Source organism: Sorghum bicolor, chromosome 1 (genome assembly GCF_000003195.3).
Source record: "Sorghum bicolor cultivar BTx623 chromosome 1, Sorghum_bicolor_NCBIv3, whole genome shotgun sequence".
In the NCBI taxonomy this organism is placed as follows: domain Eukaryota; kingdom Viridiplantae; phylum Streptophyta; class Magnoliopsida; order Poales; family Poaceae; genus Sorghum; species Sorghum bicolor.
The window spans coordinates 59847656-59863041 of record NC_012870.2 but is presented as its reverse complement, the minus strand read 5'-3'; the positions used below and the strand labels follow the sequence as shown (position 1 = coordinate 59863041).

General features: G+C 43.8%; 1 protein-coding gene across 1 annotated transcript; it reads left to right on the top strand.

The window, feature by feature from the left end:
- Positions 743-6205, top strand: LOC8058804 (protein EXORDIUM-like 5). The gene is given in 5 exon segments (XM_021455767.1): positions 743-1322; positions 2751-2813; positions 2891-2954; positions 4897-5484; positions 5487-6205. Coding segments are annotated over 5 exon segments (1137 nt in total). The 5' UTR covers positions 743-1277; the 3' UTR covers positions 5864-6205.

The following is a 15386-nucleotide window of genomic DNA, read 5'->3' as shown; positions in this document are numbered from 1 at the left end:
TGATCATCAGTTGTGCTTTTGTTGGGTTGGACCATGGAACTGGCATGTAATATAAACTGAGTGTGTGGTGTCTTAAAACTACTTTGTTTCCGCTACCAAACTGGTTTGTAATAACCGTGTTTAAACTCTGATGTGATGTAAAATTATGTTCTGTGTTGAATGTATGTAATCTGTGATGGTGATGCTTGATCATGTACGATCTTGGTTGTATGTTGGTTGAATCGAGGTCTTTTGAGATTTCGTCGGACTACCGGGTTTATATGGGTTCAAGTCCATTGACTTGACTGCTTCCGTGGTCGCTAATTCACTTGAATTCTTATAAATTGGACGGTTCTGTTACAGGAATGAATGGTTGTACAGATTGAAAAAAGCTCATAAAACCACCAAGTAGATAACTGGAAAATCAGGCACCTCATATCAATGATATCAATACTTTTAAAGAAACTAATATAGTCAGTGAACTAACTATTTATGAAAAATAATAAAATGACAAGAGCAATTCCCCAATAAATTCTCCCCTAAACCATCCGGCGGCTTCCAGTAGGAGAAGCAGGTGCCACGTCACTTGAAATTCCCGTGGCCATCGGATCTCCCATCTTGCGGGTGTCGTTTCTTGGAGCGGATTTCGTGTGGAGCGGCTCCTACAATTTTTTGTCGCCAAAATCGCTCTCCATCGGCTTCTCTTCCGAATCAGCAGTGCCTAATATATTTGGGGCTTCCGCTTCCCATCTCCAGATTCTTCCCCTTCCTTTCTAACTCGCGTTTGTCGGCTCTCGTCCCCGCTTCCCTTCGTCGCGCTCCGCCACCGTGTTGCGCCGCCGCCCCCCGGTCTGCTCTGCCCTGCGCATCCACCAGTGGTGCATCTCCTACGGTGGATCTGGCCGTCGTCAACCCCCATTGTTGCGAACACGGAGCTTTCCTTTCCTCCCTCCTCATTGTTCCTCGGGTTACCAAAACCCTAGGTATGTCGCATCAGTGTGCCCTGTGCTTGGCGCTTCACCTTCGGCTGGGGTACCCTGCATTAGAGCCTTCGCTTCGGCTCTGTACATCTGGGTCTCCCGTTGGTCCTCCAGGAGCGGCGGGCCTGCTGGGCCCTCGCATTGCTGCCTCCGTTCTTCTCTGGGCGACAGCCGACAGGTGCTTCGGTGGGGTTCTCTACCTTTGCTTCGCCATCATCGACGGTCCGGCTTCAACCACGCCGCCGTTCCTCGAGCCATACTACCTTCCACTCGCTCAACAGTCTGCATTGTTTTTATCTACTGGTGAGTTCCCTCCAAATGTCCCTGTTGCCCCGTTCTTGCTGTGAAATCCTGAAATCGAAGGTGTGTGCTTCTCTCCATTGATTTGCATTTACATGTTAGTTCTTGTTTTGCTTAATTATAGTTCAAGCTGTCGAGATAGAATTGTAGATTAAATGAAAATGTGCTACTAAAGTACCGAGTATGCAATACTATGCATCCTCTGTATATAATCCTTCACCTTTTTTTGGGTCATCTTTCATTTTGCTGGCTACACATTTCAGTTTGTACAACCTATAAGAAAAAAAAATTGTATATCAAAAGACTTGAGGACACTAGCTACTAGATTATGGGAAGATTCATATATGTAATAGTTTCATTCATTAAGGCTTGTGCAGACAGCTCAAGAGACATTTTGTTTTCTGCATGAATGTAGTTATAGTTTTTGCGACCTTTTGTTTTCTATAAAGGACTCAGGGCTTGCTATTTTTTTAATCTTAGTTTAGGCGCTTCCAATTATGAACAAAATAAGAGCAGCAGACAAAGCAATCAGTATGCGGTGAATGGATACATACAAAACTCATACGAACTGTGAAAAGAGCCTGTCCTAAACATCTGATTCTAGGAACCAAGATTTTTTTTACTTCTGCAATATGGTTCATCGACCCTCAGCTTTACTAAAAAGGTGCTTGTGCCCACCTTCTGACTGCTGCCGAGCCCTCGATTTAGATTTAACCTCACTGGATATAGAATGTGATCACATTATTTTTCCTTCAGATAAGCTAGAATTCAGCTTTATTCCTTGCTATTTCCTTTGTTCATTTCTGATGCTTTATATAGTTTCTTTTCCTGGTTTTCCTTCAAAGATTCTTGCCACTGAGATGGCTTATCCATATGCACAACAGAATTGTACTTTATTTCATGGTTGCATTTTAGAAATAGGTTTTGCATCTAGCAATTTATATAGCATAGAATTCATATGCAACCTTGATACATACTGCCTTACTCTGAAACTAATAAAGGGCCTCAACATAGGATAATTTCCTGTCACTTCTGTGAAGGGGTTGCTAAGTGGAAGATGTACCAAGTTAAGATTTTTTTTTGAAGATCATAGCTGCCCTTAACAGATATATAAACTATTGAAACTTATACTCCAAGATCTTAATCAAATGATAATTCGTATATTTCTGAGGCTTCTAAAATTTTCAGAAGTTTCTTTTGTGATCTTCTTTGCCTATGATCTGCGGCCTTTCCCTTTCAGTGTTTTGTAGCTGTGATGATAGTTGATGTATCCACATTGCAGCTACATAGTTAAAACATCTTTCTCTTGTGCCCTCCCCTTTTGCATTGCCTTTGCTTGTGATGGACCTGCAATTTTTTTCCCACTGCCCGTGATTAAATGTAACTTATATTTGATTGTGCTTCGAATGTTTTTATCTAAATTTATCTAAGATTTTCTTTTGTGCAGTTCTGCCCCGTTGTTCTAACCACTCAATGCCCTTTTTTCCTTAGGTGAGGATGCAAAGGATTAATGAGGATGGAGATGCAGAAGCATCAGTCCCTGTGTATGATAAGGTGAACTTTGTTGGCTCATGCTTAAGATGATGCCTTGTTTAGCTTTGACAACAAAGATTCCTACGTGCAGGTTCTAGCTTTTGAAAATAGGATGGTGGTGGAGGATTTCACAGCACCAATGTGAAAATCCTGAAATGGAAGGTGTGTGCTTCTCTCCATTAATATACATAGATATTGTACATGTAACCCCTTGTATTAGGATGGCAAAAGAGAACAAATCTGGAATTGAGTTTCAGTTTTATACACTTTTACCTTTTGTAACCCGTTCATATAGAAGAATGAGCCGTTTGCCAATATAAAGTAGGTGTTTTTCTACTCTGCTTTAGTTACATGAAGCTTCCATTATAGTATGCAAGAAACCGTTCGCAATGAATGTTGTATTCATATTTGGCTACTTTATATCACCTGGAATAGTTCTTTGTGGTTCTGCTGTTATTCTCCCCTAAACCATCCGCAGCTTCCAGGAGGAGAAGCAGGGTCCACGTCACCTGGAAATATCCTAACCGTCGGATCCTCGATCGTATGGTCCAGATCGCTTGAAGTAGCTTCCATACGAATCCGCTTCTGTCAGCTTCTCGTCGCTCTTAGCTGATTGTGGTAACTTTTGCTGCTTCTCGTCTGAATCTGATCCACCAAATATATAGAACTCCGGCTTCTGCTTCTCATTCAGGAACTTTCTCTTCCCCTCCCGTCTCTTCCTCTCGTCATTGCTCTCCCTCTCCCGACGCACGCGCAGGGCGACGACAACGGGCACGGCACGCGATGGCGGCCGCCACCCTCCTCGTCCTCCTCGTCGCCGTCCTCCTCCTCCTCTCCCTCTGTCCCCTTCTATCCCGAGGAGGCGGCGGGCGCTAGGTGACGGCACGCCGGTGTGGCCCTCCACCATCCTCCGTGCGAGCTCCTGACGGTCAGGGCAGCGGCGCAGCCATCCGAACGGGCCCCGCGGTGGCTGGCTCCGGGCACGATGCGGCATGGGAGAGCTCCACCGCCGGCTGCCGGCGCAGCTGCGCCCCGGCGCGGCCTGCTCTCCTTAACTCTTCCTGTGCTCAATGAAACCCTACATGGTTGCCCTCATCTTTTTGCTACAAGTTGAATCCATATTTTTTTTTCGAAGTGTGGTTACCTAATGCTTAGATCTACATGAGCTCTTAGTTCTTAGGTACCCATTTGCTTCATCGAACTTGCTACTTGCATTATGTGTCACCATTAAAAACCCAGGCACTGCACGTTGTGATATTTAGTGACAGTATAAGTAAGTCAATACTAATAGTGTTTGTACATAATAAATAGTGTCCTCCATACAGATGGAGGAAAGCTAGCAAAACAAAATGGAGTATGAGGGTTGGGTGCATTTTACATATGGTGATTCTTATACCGAAAGAAGATCTATTATATTAACATAGTAGACAGCTGTATGCCTGTATATTAGAAATTGTTGGTGGCACTGCCTTAATACAGTTAGTAGTCCATGTTTTTTAGAACACCTGATTCGCATCTTGAAGTAGGAACAACAGCAGGAGCAGAGCCGGCCTTGTTTAGTTCCAAAATTTTTGGCAAAATCAGCACGGTAGCAATTTCGTTTGTATTTGACAAATATTGTCCAATCATAGACTAACTAGGTTCAAAAGATTCGTCTCGTCTGTGCAATTAGTTTTTATTTTTATCTATATTTAATACTCCATGCATACGTCTAAAGATTCGATGTGACAGGAAATCTGAAAAATTTTGTAAAATTTTTGGGATACGTCCATCCTCGCCTTGTTTAGTTCCTCAAAAATTTTGCAAAATTTTTCAGATTCTCCGTCACATCGAATCTTTAGACGTATGCATGGAGTATTAAATATAGACAAAAATAAAAACTAATTACACAGTTTGGTCGAAATTGACGAGACGAATCTTTTGAGCCTAGTTAGTCCATAATTGAACAATATTTGTCAAATACAAACGAAAAAACTACAGTGTCGATTTTGCAAAATATTTTGAAACTAAACAAGGCCTTAATACACCACCTCTCCTTGCTCACTTCTCACTTCACTCACGGTCGGAATGGCGCTCGCCGCCGCCATTGTCTTCTTGCTTCCAGGCCTTCTCGTCCCGGCGATGGCGGCCACGCCGTACCCTTACGGCCGCGGCGGCGGCGACCCGCTCGTGGGCGCGTCCAAGAGGTACGAGGGCAGCTCCGACCTGGTGGACCTCCGCTACCACATGGGCCCCGTCCTCTCCGCCGCGCCGCTCCGCCTCTACGTGCTCTGGTACGGCCGCTGGGACCCCGCGCACCAGGCCCCCGTCCGCGACTTCCTCCTCTCCCTCTCCGACCCGTCCCCGCCGCAGCCCTCCGTCGCCGACTGGTGGGCCACCGCCGCGCTCTACGCCGACCAGACCCTCGCCAACGTCACCCGCCGCGTCGCGCTGGCCGGGGAGGCCGCCGACGAGTCCGCCTCGCTGGGCCGCTCGCTCTCCAGGCTCGACATCCAGTGCGTGCTCGCCTCGGCCGTCGCCGCGGGCCGCCTCCCCGCCGACGCCCGCGGCGGCGCCTACCTCGTGCTCACGGCGCCCGGCGTCGGCGTCCAGGACTTCTGCCGCGCCGTCTGCGGCTTCCACTACTTCACCTTCCCGTCGCTCGTGGGCCACACGCTGCCCTACGCGTGGGTCGGCCACAGCGGCGGCCGCTGCGCGACGTCTGCGCGTACCCGTTCGCGCTGCCATCCTACATGTCCCGGACCGGCATGGCGGCGCTGCGCCCGCCCAACGGCGACGCGGGCGTCGACGGCATGGTCAGCGTCATCGCGCACGAGCTGGCCGAGCTCGCCACCAACCCGCTCGTCAACGCGTGGTACGCCGGGGAGGACCCCACGGCGCCCACCGAGATCGCCGACCTGTGCGAGGGTGTGTACGGGACGGGCGGTGGCGGCGGGTACGCCGGGAAGGTGGCGGTGGACGCGCAGGGGAGGAGCTGGAATGTGAACGGGAGGAAGGGGAGGAAGTTCTTGGTGCAGTGGCTGTGGAGCCCGGAGGCTAAGGCTTGCGTAGGGCCCAATGCCAGTGACTAGGCTTGTTGGCCACTGCTAGCATGTACCACCATCGTAGTATTTACTATTTTTGTACTAGTACCAGTATATATTAGCAGCAGCAGCAGTAGTATATTTTATTCTTATATTCTTGGATTTTTGTATCTTAATATTCGTTTTGCTTTATATATAAAGCTATTTATCTGATTATATCTTTTTGAGCAAAATTTGTCTGATTATATTATTATTGAAATGGTCAACAAAGTTAAGCGTCTTCAGCCCAGCATCGACCAAGCCTTTTGGGGCTGGGGTGCAGTAGTTGTAGGCTGTCATGAGTTTGCTAATTTATTATAAGAGAAAAAAAAATTATTATTCAAATAATAAACTTAAGCGAAAAAAACTGTTTAATTATAGTTATAGGGCTTGACTTTAATCAGCCTAGTAGATGACAGAAGTCTGTACTTATTCCTTCTATCCAAAAAAATTGTCTTGCTTTTAAAAAGTCATTTTTTAAAAGTTTGATTAAAAATATATCAAATAATATTAAACATTTATATCTACAAATAAGTATACTATAAAAGTATATTTTATGCTTCAACTAATGATATATATATTACATATGATAAATATTTTTAAAAAGTTTAACTCCTCTGGAAATAAAACGTGTATTTATTTGTGGATAGAGGGAGTACATTGTAGACTTGTAGTAGGCCTTGTTTAGTTCCAAAAAATTTTACAAAATCGACACTGTAGCATTTTCGTTTGTATTTGACAAAAATTATCCAATTATGGACTAACTAGGCTCAAAAGATTCGTCTCGTCAATTTCGACCAAACTGTACAATTAGTTTTTATTTTCATCTATATTTAATACTCCATGCATGCATCTAAAGATTCGATGTGACGGAGAATCTGAAAAATTTTGTAAAATTTTTTGGGAACTAAAACAAGGCCTAGAGCTAAGAGCATGAAACGGTAGCGGGCTGGCGTCGGACATATGCAGACTACATAGCATGAAACGGTAGCGGGGCTGGTGCCTCACTTGTATACAGACTATTCTCTCCGTCCCACAAATATTTGCACGTCTACATTTGGGCGGAAAACCAAGACAAAGCCAACATAACGAAATTGCCTCTACAAAATATCTCGTGTCTTCGGTCGCCCATGGCCGCTTGCCGCCGCCGACACCTCCTCAGTAGCACGCTCGACCCTCATCTTCCACCATACAACGCATCTTATCCACCGCACCGGCGATCGGGCCATATCTTCCTCCTTCAAGCCGACAAGGGATAAGCTCGTGCCACCCGCACGGATCGATGACATTGTCGACCGCAGCCACTTCAGCGGCCAGCTCCACAGCGGTAGCTCCGTTCGCAGCCACACCAGAGGCTAGCTCGACGTCGGCAGCCCCCGCTGCCCATGACTACACGTGCAGTACTGCCCTGCGCTGCCATATCCACGCACGATGAAGGAGCACTAGATGGAGAGGGGCCACAAGGTAGGACCGTAGGAGGACAAGTGCGACGTTAGGAGCAAACTAGCGTGACGTGACGAAGCAGAAAAGATGGCATGCAGCAGCGGAGAGCAGCATGGCGGCGCTTCGCAGCCAAGTGAGTATGATAGTGTGCCTTGGTTTCTCAGCTCCATGAGCCAAAGCGTTGGATCTAGTTAGGCATGCGTAAGGAGAAAGGTGAACAGGTATGACTGCTATGCGATTGAGAAGATGAACAGTTCGGAGAGTCCACGAGAACCATCCAGACGAGGGGATAAATGGTTGTGCGTCCATCTTTTTTTTGAAAAAATGGTTTAGTGGAAACGAGTGGACAGGGAGCCTTGAAATGATTGTGCCTATTTTTTTTAATCCATTGCCTCTGAGCTGATCTGACTAGATGCCTTTTACATACAGGCCTTGTTTAGTTCCGAAAAGATTTCGGATTTCGGTACTGTAGCACTTTCGTTTGTTTGTGACAAATATTATTCAATTATAGACTAACTAAGATCAAAAGATTCGTCTCGTGATTTCCAACTAAACTGTATAATTAGTTTTTGTTTTCGTCTATATTTAATGCTTCATGCATGTGCGTAAGATTCGATGTGACGGGAAATCTTGAAAACTTTTTGTTTTTTGGGTGAACTAAACAAAGCGACAGTAATATAGTGGTAGCTACGGTAGTATAGTGACCTTTTATTGTGAGAAAAATTTGAATGACAGATGTGCAAATATTTATGGGACTACAGAGTTAGGACTCTGGACACCGGGTGCGTACCAGGCAGTAGAGATAGTAGGGGATTTCTTGGGCTTTGTTTACTTCCAAAAAATTTTGTAAAATAGAAATAGTAACACTTTCATTTGTATTTGACAAATATTATCTAATTATATAGTAACTAGGCTCAAAAGATTCGTCTCGTCAATTCCGACCAAACTGTGCAATTAGTTTTAATTTTCATCTATATTTAATACTCCATGCATACATCTAACGATTCGATGTGAGGAGGAATCTGAAAAATTTTGCAAAATTTTTCAGGAACTAAACAAGACCTTGATGACATCCAAGGCCTAGTGACATCTGACATGCATGTGGCCACTTGCCAAGTCCGTTAAGAGGAATCGACCGTCCATCCTCTCTAGCAACTACAACTACAGCCAACATCACGGTCAGGGATGCAGGGAGGAGGATGGGCGTCCCGTCGATCTTCGCCGGCAAGTAGCTGGCCGACTACGGCTTGCCAAAGGCGGAGGTGGTTGAGGTAGAGGTGCTCGTGGGGGAGCTAAATGCGATCGACTTCAACTTCAACGGGGGTCCGCGGTAGGCATGGCTGGGTAGAAAAGGTGAAACGACCTAGATTTTTCCACAAAAGGGAAAATTCACAGATTCGAATTATAATGTGATAATTCAGAAATTGAGCCATCACATTATCATATATCAGCTGTTATCATAGTCATACATCGTGAAAAACAAGATTACAACACTTTTACTTTACAACTCTTGATTAACAAGTCTATTACATCGTTTTTCTAGCGGAAACACACACGGATCTTTATCAGAGTCGATGTAGCGCATCAGCGGTGAAGGCTCCTCCTTCACGGGCAATCATCAGAGTCGGCGTAGTTTATCAGCAGGCGTAGCCTTCATCTCCGAACCAAACTTGAGCGCAGGAACGAGACCACCTAATCCTTCTATTCCCCGTAGTTATCATCATAGACCACGTCAAAACCTGCTAAACAACTTTCAGTACGATTTGTACTGGCCACTGGCTCCCACCCTATACTTTTGCGTAAGCTTTGTGGTAAGTGGAATGCAAAGGGTAGATCAAGAGGCCTATATGTATGGCTGTAGTTTTTCCTATGCAAGTTCATCAGTATTTTATAATAATAATTCATCAAGTTTTATTCCATCTCATCCACACATCCATCCATCCGTCCATCCATCCCATCACACACATCTCACCACACTCTCACTCTCTAGGCGGCAAGTACGACTCCCGCTCGTGCCTTGCCTCAACGGCCAACGCCGGATCCAACACAAACCCAGGTGAAGGTAGAAAGGACTTCTCTCTCTAGTCAAGTGAAGCTGTACTTAGGAAAGATCCATAGCCGACGAGTCGGCATATGTATCGATCGATCAACCAAAACTCTGCAGAGGTTTGCACTAACCACAAGATCACCATCATCGACGAAGGCCCTCGTCTAGGCTGATTCCGGGCTGCCTTCCAACTAAACACGATGCCACCCTACCACTCAGAACTTTCAAGTTATTGACATGGAAGAAGATGAGTACGATCCACCAATCATCCTTGGAAGACCGTTCCTCAGCACCGTTAAAACAATTATCTACATTGGAACCGGAGAAGTCTATATGCACTTCCCCTCAGAGAAGGTACGCCGTTATTTTACTGACCCTAACTATATCATTGAAGAATCTAAGCAGGTAAGAAAGCGACGCAACCGCAACCAGAGGAGGCAGATCATCAAGGACGGATGGGCAGACTATGAAGGAGAAGTTGTAAGGTCAGAAGACGTAGAGTTTAAACAGAATTATCCAGAGGAGACGGAAGCACCAAGTCAGGTGTGGAAAATGAAGATAACTATACATGAAGAGGAGGCGCTGCCAGAAGTACCGACTACGCCACCCAACGAACCTCAGGACGATTAAGAAAATGGAGAGTCCCGTTCCGAGGACTTAAAAACACCGAACGCCTTGCCAAGAGGTAAACTTGGTAGTTATCCTTTCCCTTTCAATTATTTCAACTAGTTTACTTAGTTAATCATGTTCATACTATCTTAAAGAGAAAATAAAAAAATATGAAAAACAGTAAGCCCCATGTGAGTATACGAGTGGCATAAAACCCATAAGTACATTCACTGTGGTGGCATAAAAATAAAATAATTATTTTTTTGCTTTATAAAATAAAAATATAAAAACAGGGAGTAATATTTATTAAGGAGTCTCAACATGATAAAGGCTAGATATTTATGCTAACACTTAACCAGTTCCACAAGCTTTGTTGTCTATTTGAACTCCACAGAATTTAAGAATCAAGAAGACTAGCAGACGGAGGATATTCTAATCGCTGTCAGAATGCTGCTGACTTTCAAATACACCTCTGCCGCCTGCTAGCTACATCAAGAGAAATTACGTCAAAATTCAGCTTGGGGAGAGCACCCCCATTTATCTCGATAAGTATTTCTATCTATCTATCTTTATACTTATACTATTTTAGAATATAAATATACATAACTATGGAAAAACCAAATAAAGATTTTATGTTTATACTTATATATATGTCTTTTGCTTAGTGTGTTTAATAAATAAATAAAGTGGCTATGCTAATCTGTATCTAAATAAAACTTAAGCATGGATATGATGAATAGTTGCTCTGCCTAATTTGCACATTTTAAGTTCTCTCTCAAGTTTAGACATAACTGTTATAATTTAAAGCTTGCTCTAGATCTAAACTTGTGGGATGAAAACTTGATCTGAAGTCTAAGTTGTTAACGGATATGATATGGGAAGGTTGAGCTGCTGTTTATCTGTTCCTAGAGATGCTAGAATTCTGGAGAATTTTATCTTTAAAAAATCTTTAAAATGTTGCATGATGAGTTCCTGTATGATGAGAGTTTAAATTCCTACCACAGCCATATATACATGCTTGCTAGACTTTGAGCCACACATTTACTATTTACTGCTTATAAGCATTGAGTGTGGTCAAGCTGTGTAGACCCTTAGGAGCTTGTCATGTGGTTAAATCAAGATTTCACTTGCACGTTCACTCATATATGCTACTTCTACTCCGGAAGTACCATCCACATATATCCATCCATTTCCATCTCTAGAATCACCCAAAATATTCTACTCCTAATCCGGGAGAGAATAACCAAAAAAAATATATTCTGTTTTTCCCTTGTGAAATAAATGCTCAAGTTATCTTGTTACTACCACTTGCTATATTATCTCAAGAGATGAGTGCTCTAAAAATAATAATAATAATACGAGAAAATAAAAAGAAGCAAGTGCTCGGAACCTCGAAAGAAAGAAAAAGTGAGACGAGAGGTAAAAATGGACAAGTGTCCGACAGTAGAATTAGGGGTACAAGATACCCACCTGAGAGAAAAGAAAAGAAAAAGAAGAGCATCTCATTCTCCTCATAAAGTTTCAAAAGCAAGGAAGGTATGTATTCCCTCAAAGAGCAAAGTAGAATTAGACTTCCACCACCATTGTTATCACCATCATCACCATACACCATTCATTCGCCACACATGCACATCTTGATTTGACTTATTGATTTGTTTCTTTGGATCCATGGTTTGACTATGCAATAAATGTCTTGTAAGTATGTATACTTTATCTCCTACCTATGAGCTCCAGATATTAAAGCCTTATTAGAGTAGGGTGAGAGAGAAGATAATGTCATTATGCATCATACCATAAATACCACATATCTTTGAGAGAAGGCATATACCATCACTGCCTTGGTAAGGATCCAGAAATACCACAAAAGAGAGATATGAGAGAGTCATACAAGGAATCTCTGAGTTTTATTTGAAAATCTGCAAAAACCCCAGAGCTATAGCTGATCAAGAATAAGAGACATGGCACTTGGCTAGACTGTTCTATCTTTTAACCACTCAAGACAGAAGTGACGGTTACAAGTCCCATGGTGAAGGTAAAGTATGTAAGTTTTAAGTCTTGACAGTTTACTCTAACTCAGAGATGAGATCTTATTTAAAAAAAAAGCATGTGTACCGTCAATTTTTAAAATATTGCAACAACTTATGATCCATAGCTGAGTCTATCCTTGCTCAGGGACGAGCAAGAGGTAAGCTTGGGGGAGTTTGTTGACGGTCCTTAAGTATCAAATTTAATTATCAAATAAATAAAGAAAAGGATCCAAATGAAATCAAGATCTAGACTTAGGGTTTTATCTGACAGAATTCCACGAGTTTTGGTGTTTGTCTATTTCTGCAGGGGGTTATCAGGAAATACGGAAGAAAGGCCCACACGTCGGGATTACATAAAGATATTAACGTGCCGCGCAATTATCTTACATCTAGAAGACTCCAGAAGCCACGAGACCGAAGCGGAGGCGAAACGGGGCCTGACCCTGGGCGCCCGCCCAGTTGGTCAGGGCGCCCGCCCACCTCCTGAGTCCAATGAGGACTCTGCTTTGCGGGAGATCTCCACCGACCTAAAGGATGAATCTAAACCATACAATCTATGTCGGTTTGATCCAATGGCCCATATTCACTTGGAGGGACTATAAAACCAGACCCCCTGGCCCCTGGAGGAGAGAGCCTCTCAACCCTAATTCATTGTTCCTTAAGGGAGAAGAAGCCTCTGATCAAGATTAGAGCCACCACATCAATTAGATATCTAGATTAGCATAGCTACATAGGACTAGAACTAGAAGGAGTCAATCTTCGATTGGTTTCCGGATCTGTCAGGAGGATTCTTGGTAATTCTCTAATTGTGCTTCTAATTACTTTCTAATTATCTTTGTTCTTCAATATTATGAATATGACTTTGTTCTACTTCAATATATTGCTTATGACTTTGCTCTACTTGCTTATATTCAAGATTATATTGTTCTTAGTTTATCATAGTTATGTACTTGACTTAGTTAGATTCGATCTATATACATGCTTAGGATCGTATAGCGTTTATCCATCGGATCCATGGGTAAATGATAGATATTGTGTAGGCGTGGTGCTTATACTGTATTTATCTGCGATTGTACCCAATATGCCAGATCGTGGGGTGGTTCGTGATAGTGACAGCTTCATTGATTCTTATATAGTCCCCCTCTCGTGTATTGGCTGGCAGAGCAACATTATTACAGGGGAGTGATTGCTATGTTTCTCATTTACCTTGCTAATATCACTATGCATGGGCGTAGTCTTGTCTTGCAATGATTGCTAAGTATGCTTGCACTAATTATGATAATGCTAGACTATATAGTTGAGAATAACTTAGGGAATATTCTTGTAGTTCGTTCTAATTCCATGCTAATGACTTTCTAGAGTATCTAATTGAGGTGCTTATCATATTTATTATGTGGCTAGATCAGATTAGTTATCCTTGTCACTATTATTATTTCATATATCTTTTATGTGACACTTACCCCTGTATGAAGAGTTAGATAAATGTTCTCAATTATACGTGCAATGATAGATGCTCAATCTCATATTCTATTCTGTAATCAATAGTGATGATTGCTAATCCCTTCCCAGTGGTAAAAATATAAATAACGATACCTGGAATACTTTCCGGTTAAAATGCTACATCGGTATTAATCTGTGCGCTTGCAGATCCCATTCATTATTTATTTAGAAGAGCAATTGCATATTTCAATACCGCGTCTCTTATATCATGCTGGGGATGACAACTTGGCTTAAGTGGTGTGAGGGATAGGTTTGGCATTTTTGGCACCGTTACTAGATTTAGAGAACTTAGTCTACTTTTGGTAATGATGTTAAGAATACCCAACATACGCTGAGACTGTGAGGCGTAGTACTGGGCCCCAAAGGTCACTACGCTGTCTTAGGAGGGTGTGGGTCCTCATGCCCGTACCTCCCTACACTATCCGCTAACAACCTAGTAGTAGTGGCACCGCCCCAGCTGGTCGTACATCCGTCTCCTCCCCATAAGAGCGAGTGGGGTGCAAGGCTTCCTAAGACCCGGTCCACAGAACATATCAGTCCTTAGGGTGACCAAACAGGACATCTTCACAAGGGGCCAACCGATGCCCCGCTCGACGAGACATCCGGCTACCCCGTGCTAAACAACACCTCCCATCCCGGTGCTTCGTCCCACGAAGACACTCCACTCTGGGACCTCTCCCTGTCACATGTACCCGCCACAGGTATCTCTCATGGAGAACGCCCAGGTAGCGTTCCCCGGCAAGACTTGTCCCAAGACTCGTCGTAGATCCTGCTCGGTCGACTCGACCCTCACCACACACCCAAGACACACGCCAAGATCTCCCCAAATCCATTACCATCTCACTATCCAGTTATTAGCACCACGTGCCTTATCCACTCACATCCAATCTCCCACATTGCATCACATCACAGATATAATGCGTAGTAGAAGCAGTAGCAAGTAGTATGCAAGCATCTAACCTAACAGCGGGTGTGCGAGGGTTATAGGTTGCAACAAGGTAATGGCTCACAAGCACTTCTACCATGCAACCTATCACAGTTCATTTGCATAAAAGTAAAGCACTAGCATCTATAATATTGCATGTCTAATAGGATTCTACGAGGTTGGGTGGGACGTGGCACCTGTTGAGTGTCAGTTCCAAGATCCACAGTGCACTTGTAGTTGTTCTCATCCCAGATCCTCCTTTCCGCATGTCCTCCCTCCAACGGGTCCTAATCCGATCAAAGCTAACCCTAAAGTGACTACCTCGTAAGCGACAAACAAGGCGAAACAATCAGACCGCTAGACATAGAAGGACTACGAAAAGAGGCGACAAAACACTAAAGAACGACTGCACTAAAAGAGCACTGAAAGGATAACGACTTAGCCCTCTCGGCGGATGTCCGATCCCTGGGCTAAAAGAAATAGGAATGGCTGTTCACCAAGTAAGTCAGAGTCTTAGCCTAGCCGATACTTCCCGGGTCAACTGAGTCAACCTGTACGGCTTTAATAAATGGCTTAGACTCTAACTCATTCTAAGCAAACACCACAGCTTACGGTCTTTCGATCCAAGCGTCACAGAGACTGACGAGAACCAAACTGTTGTAAGCACAAGAGATTCGGATCTCTCTCAACTCATACGCCATTATGATTGACGAGAGTCAAGAGAGGGTGGAACAAAGAGAGAAGAAAAGGGAAGTGGTCTATTCCTTCCAATCCACCCGCCATGGTAAGAGACGGGGAATCAGAGAGAGTGACACACACGTACACGAGTGCTCAAACTACTTGTAGGGTACCACAACCTAGGTGCACTAAATGCACTAAGACATCGCCAGGGTTCTTAGCGGTGCGGTTGTCACCATGAGAACCAAAGAAATGCTATGGTTGAATAGGTACAGGCATGCAAGAGTTTAAACACGAAGAACC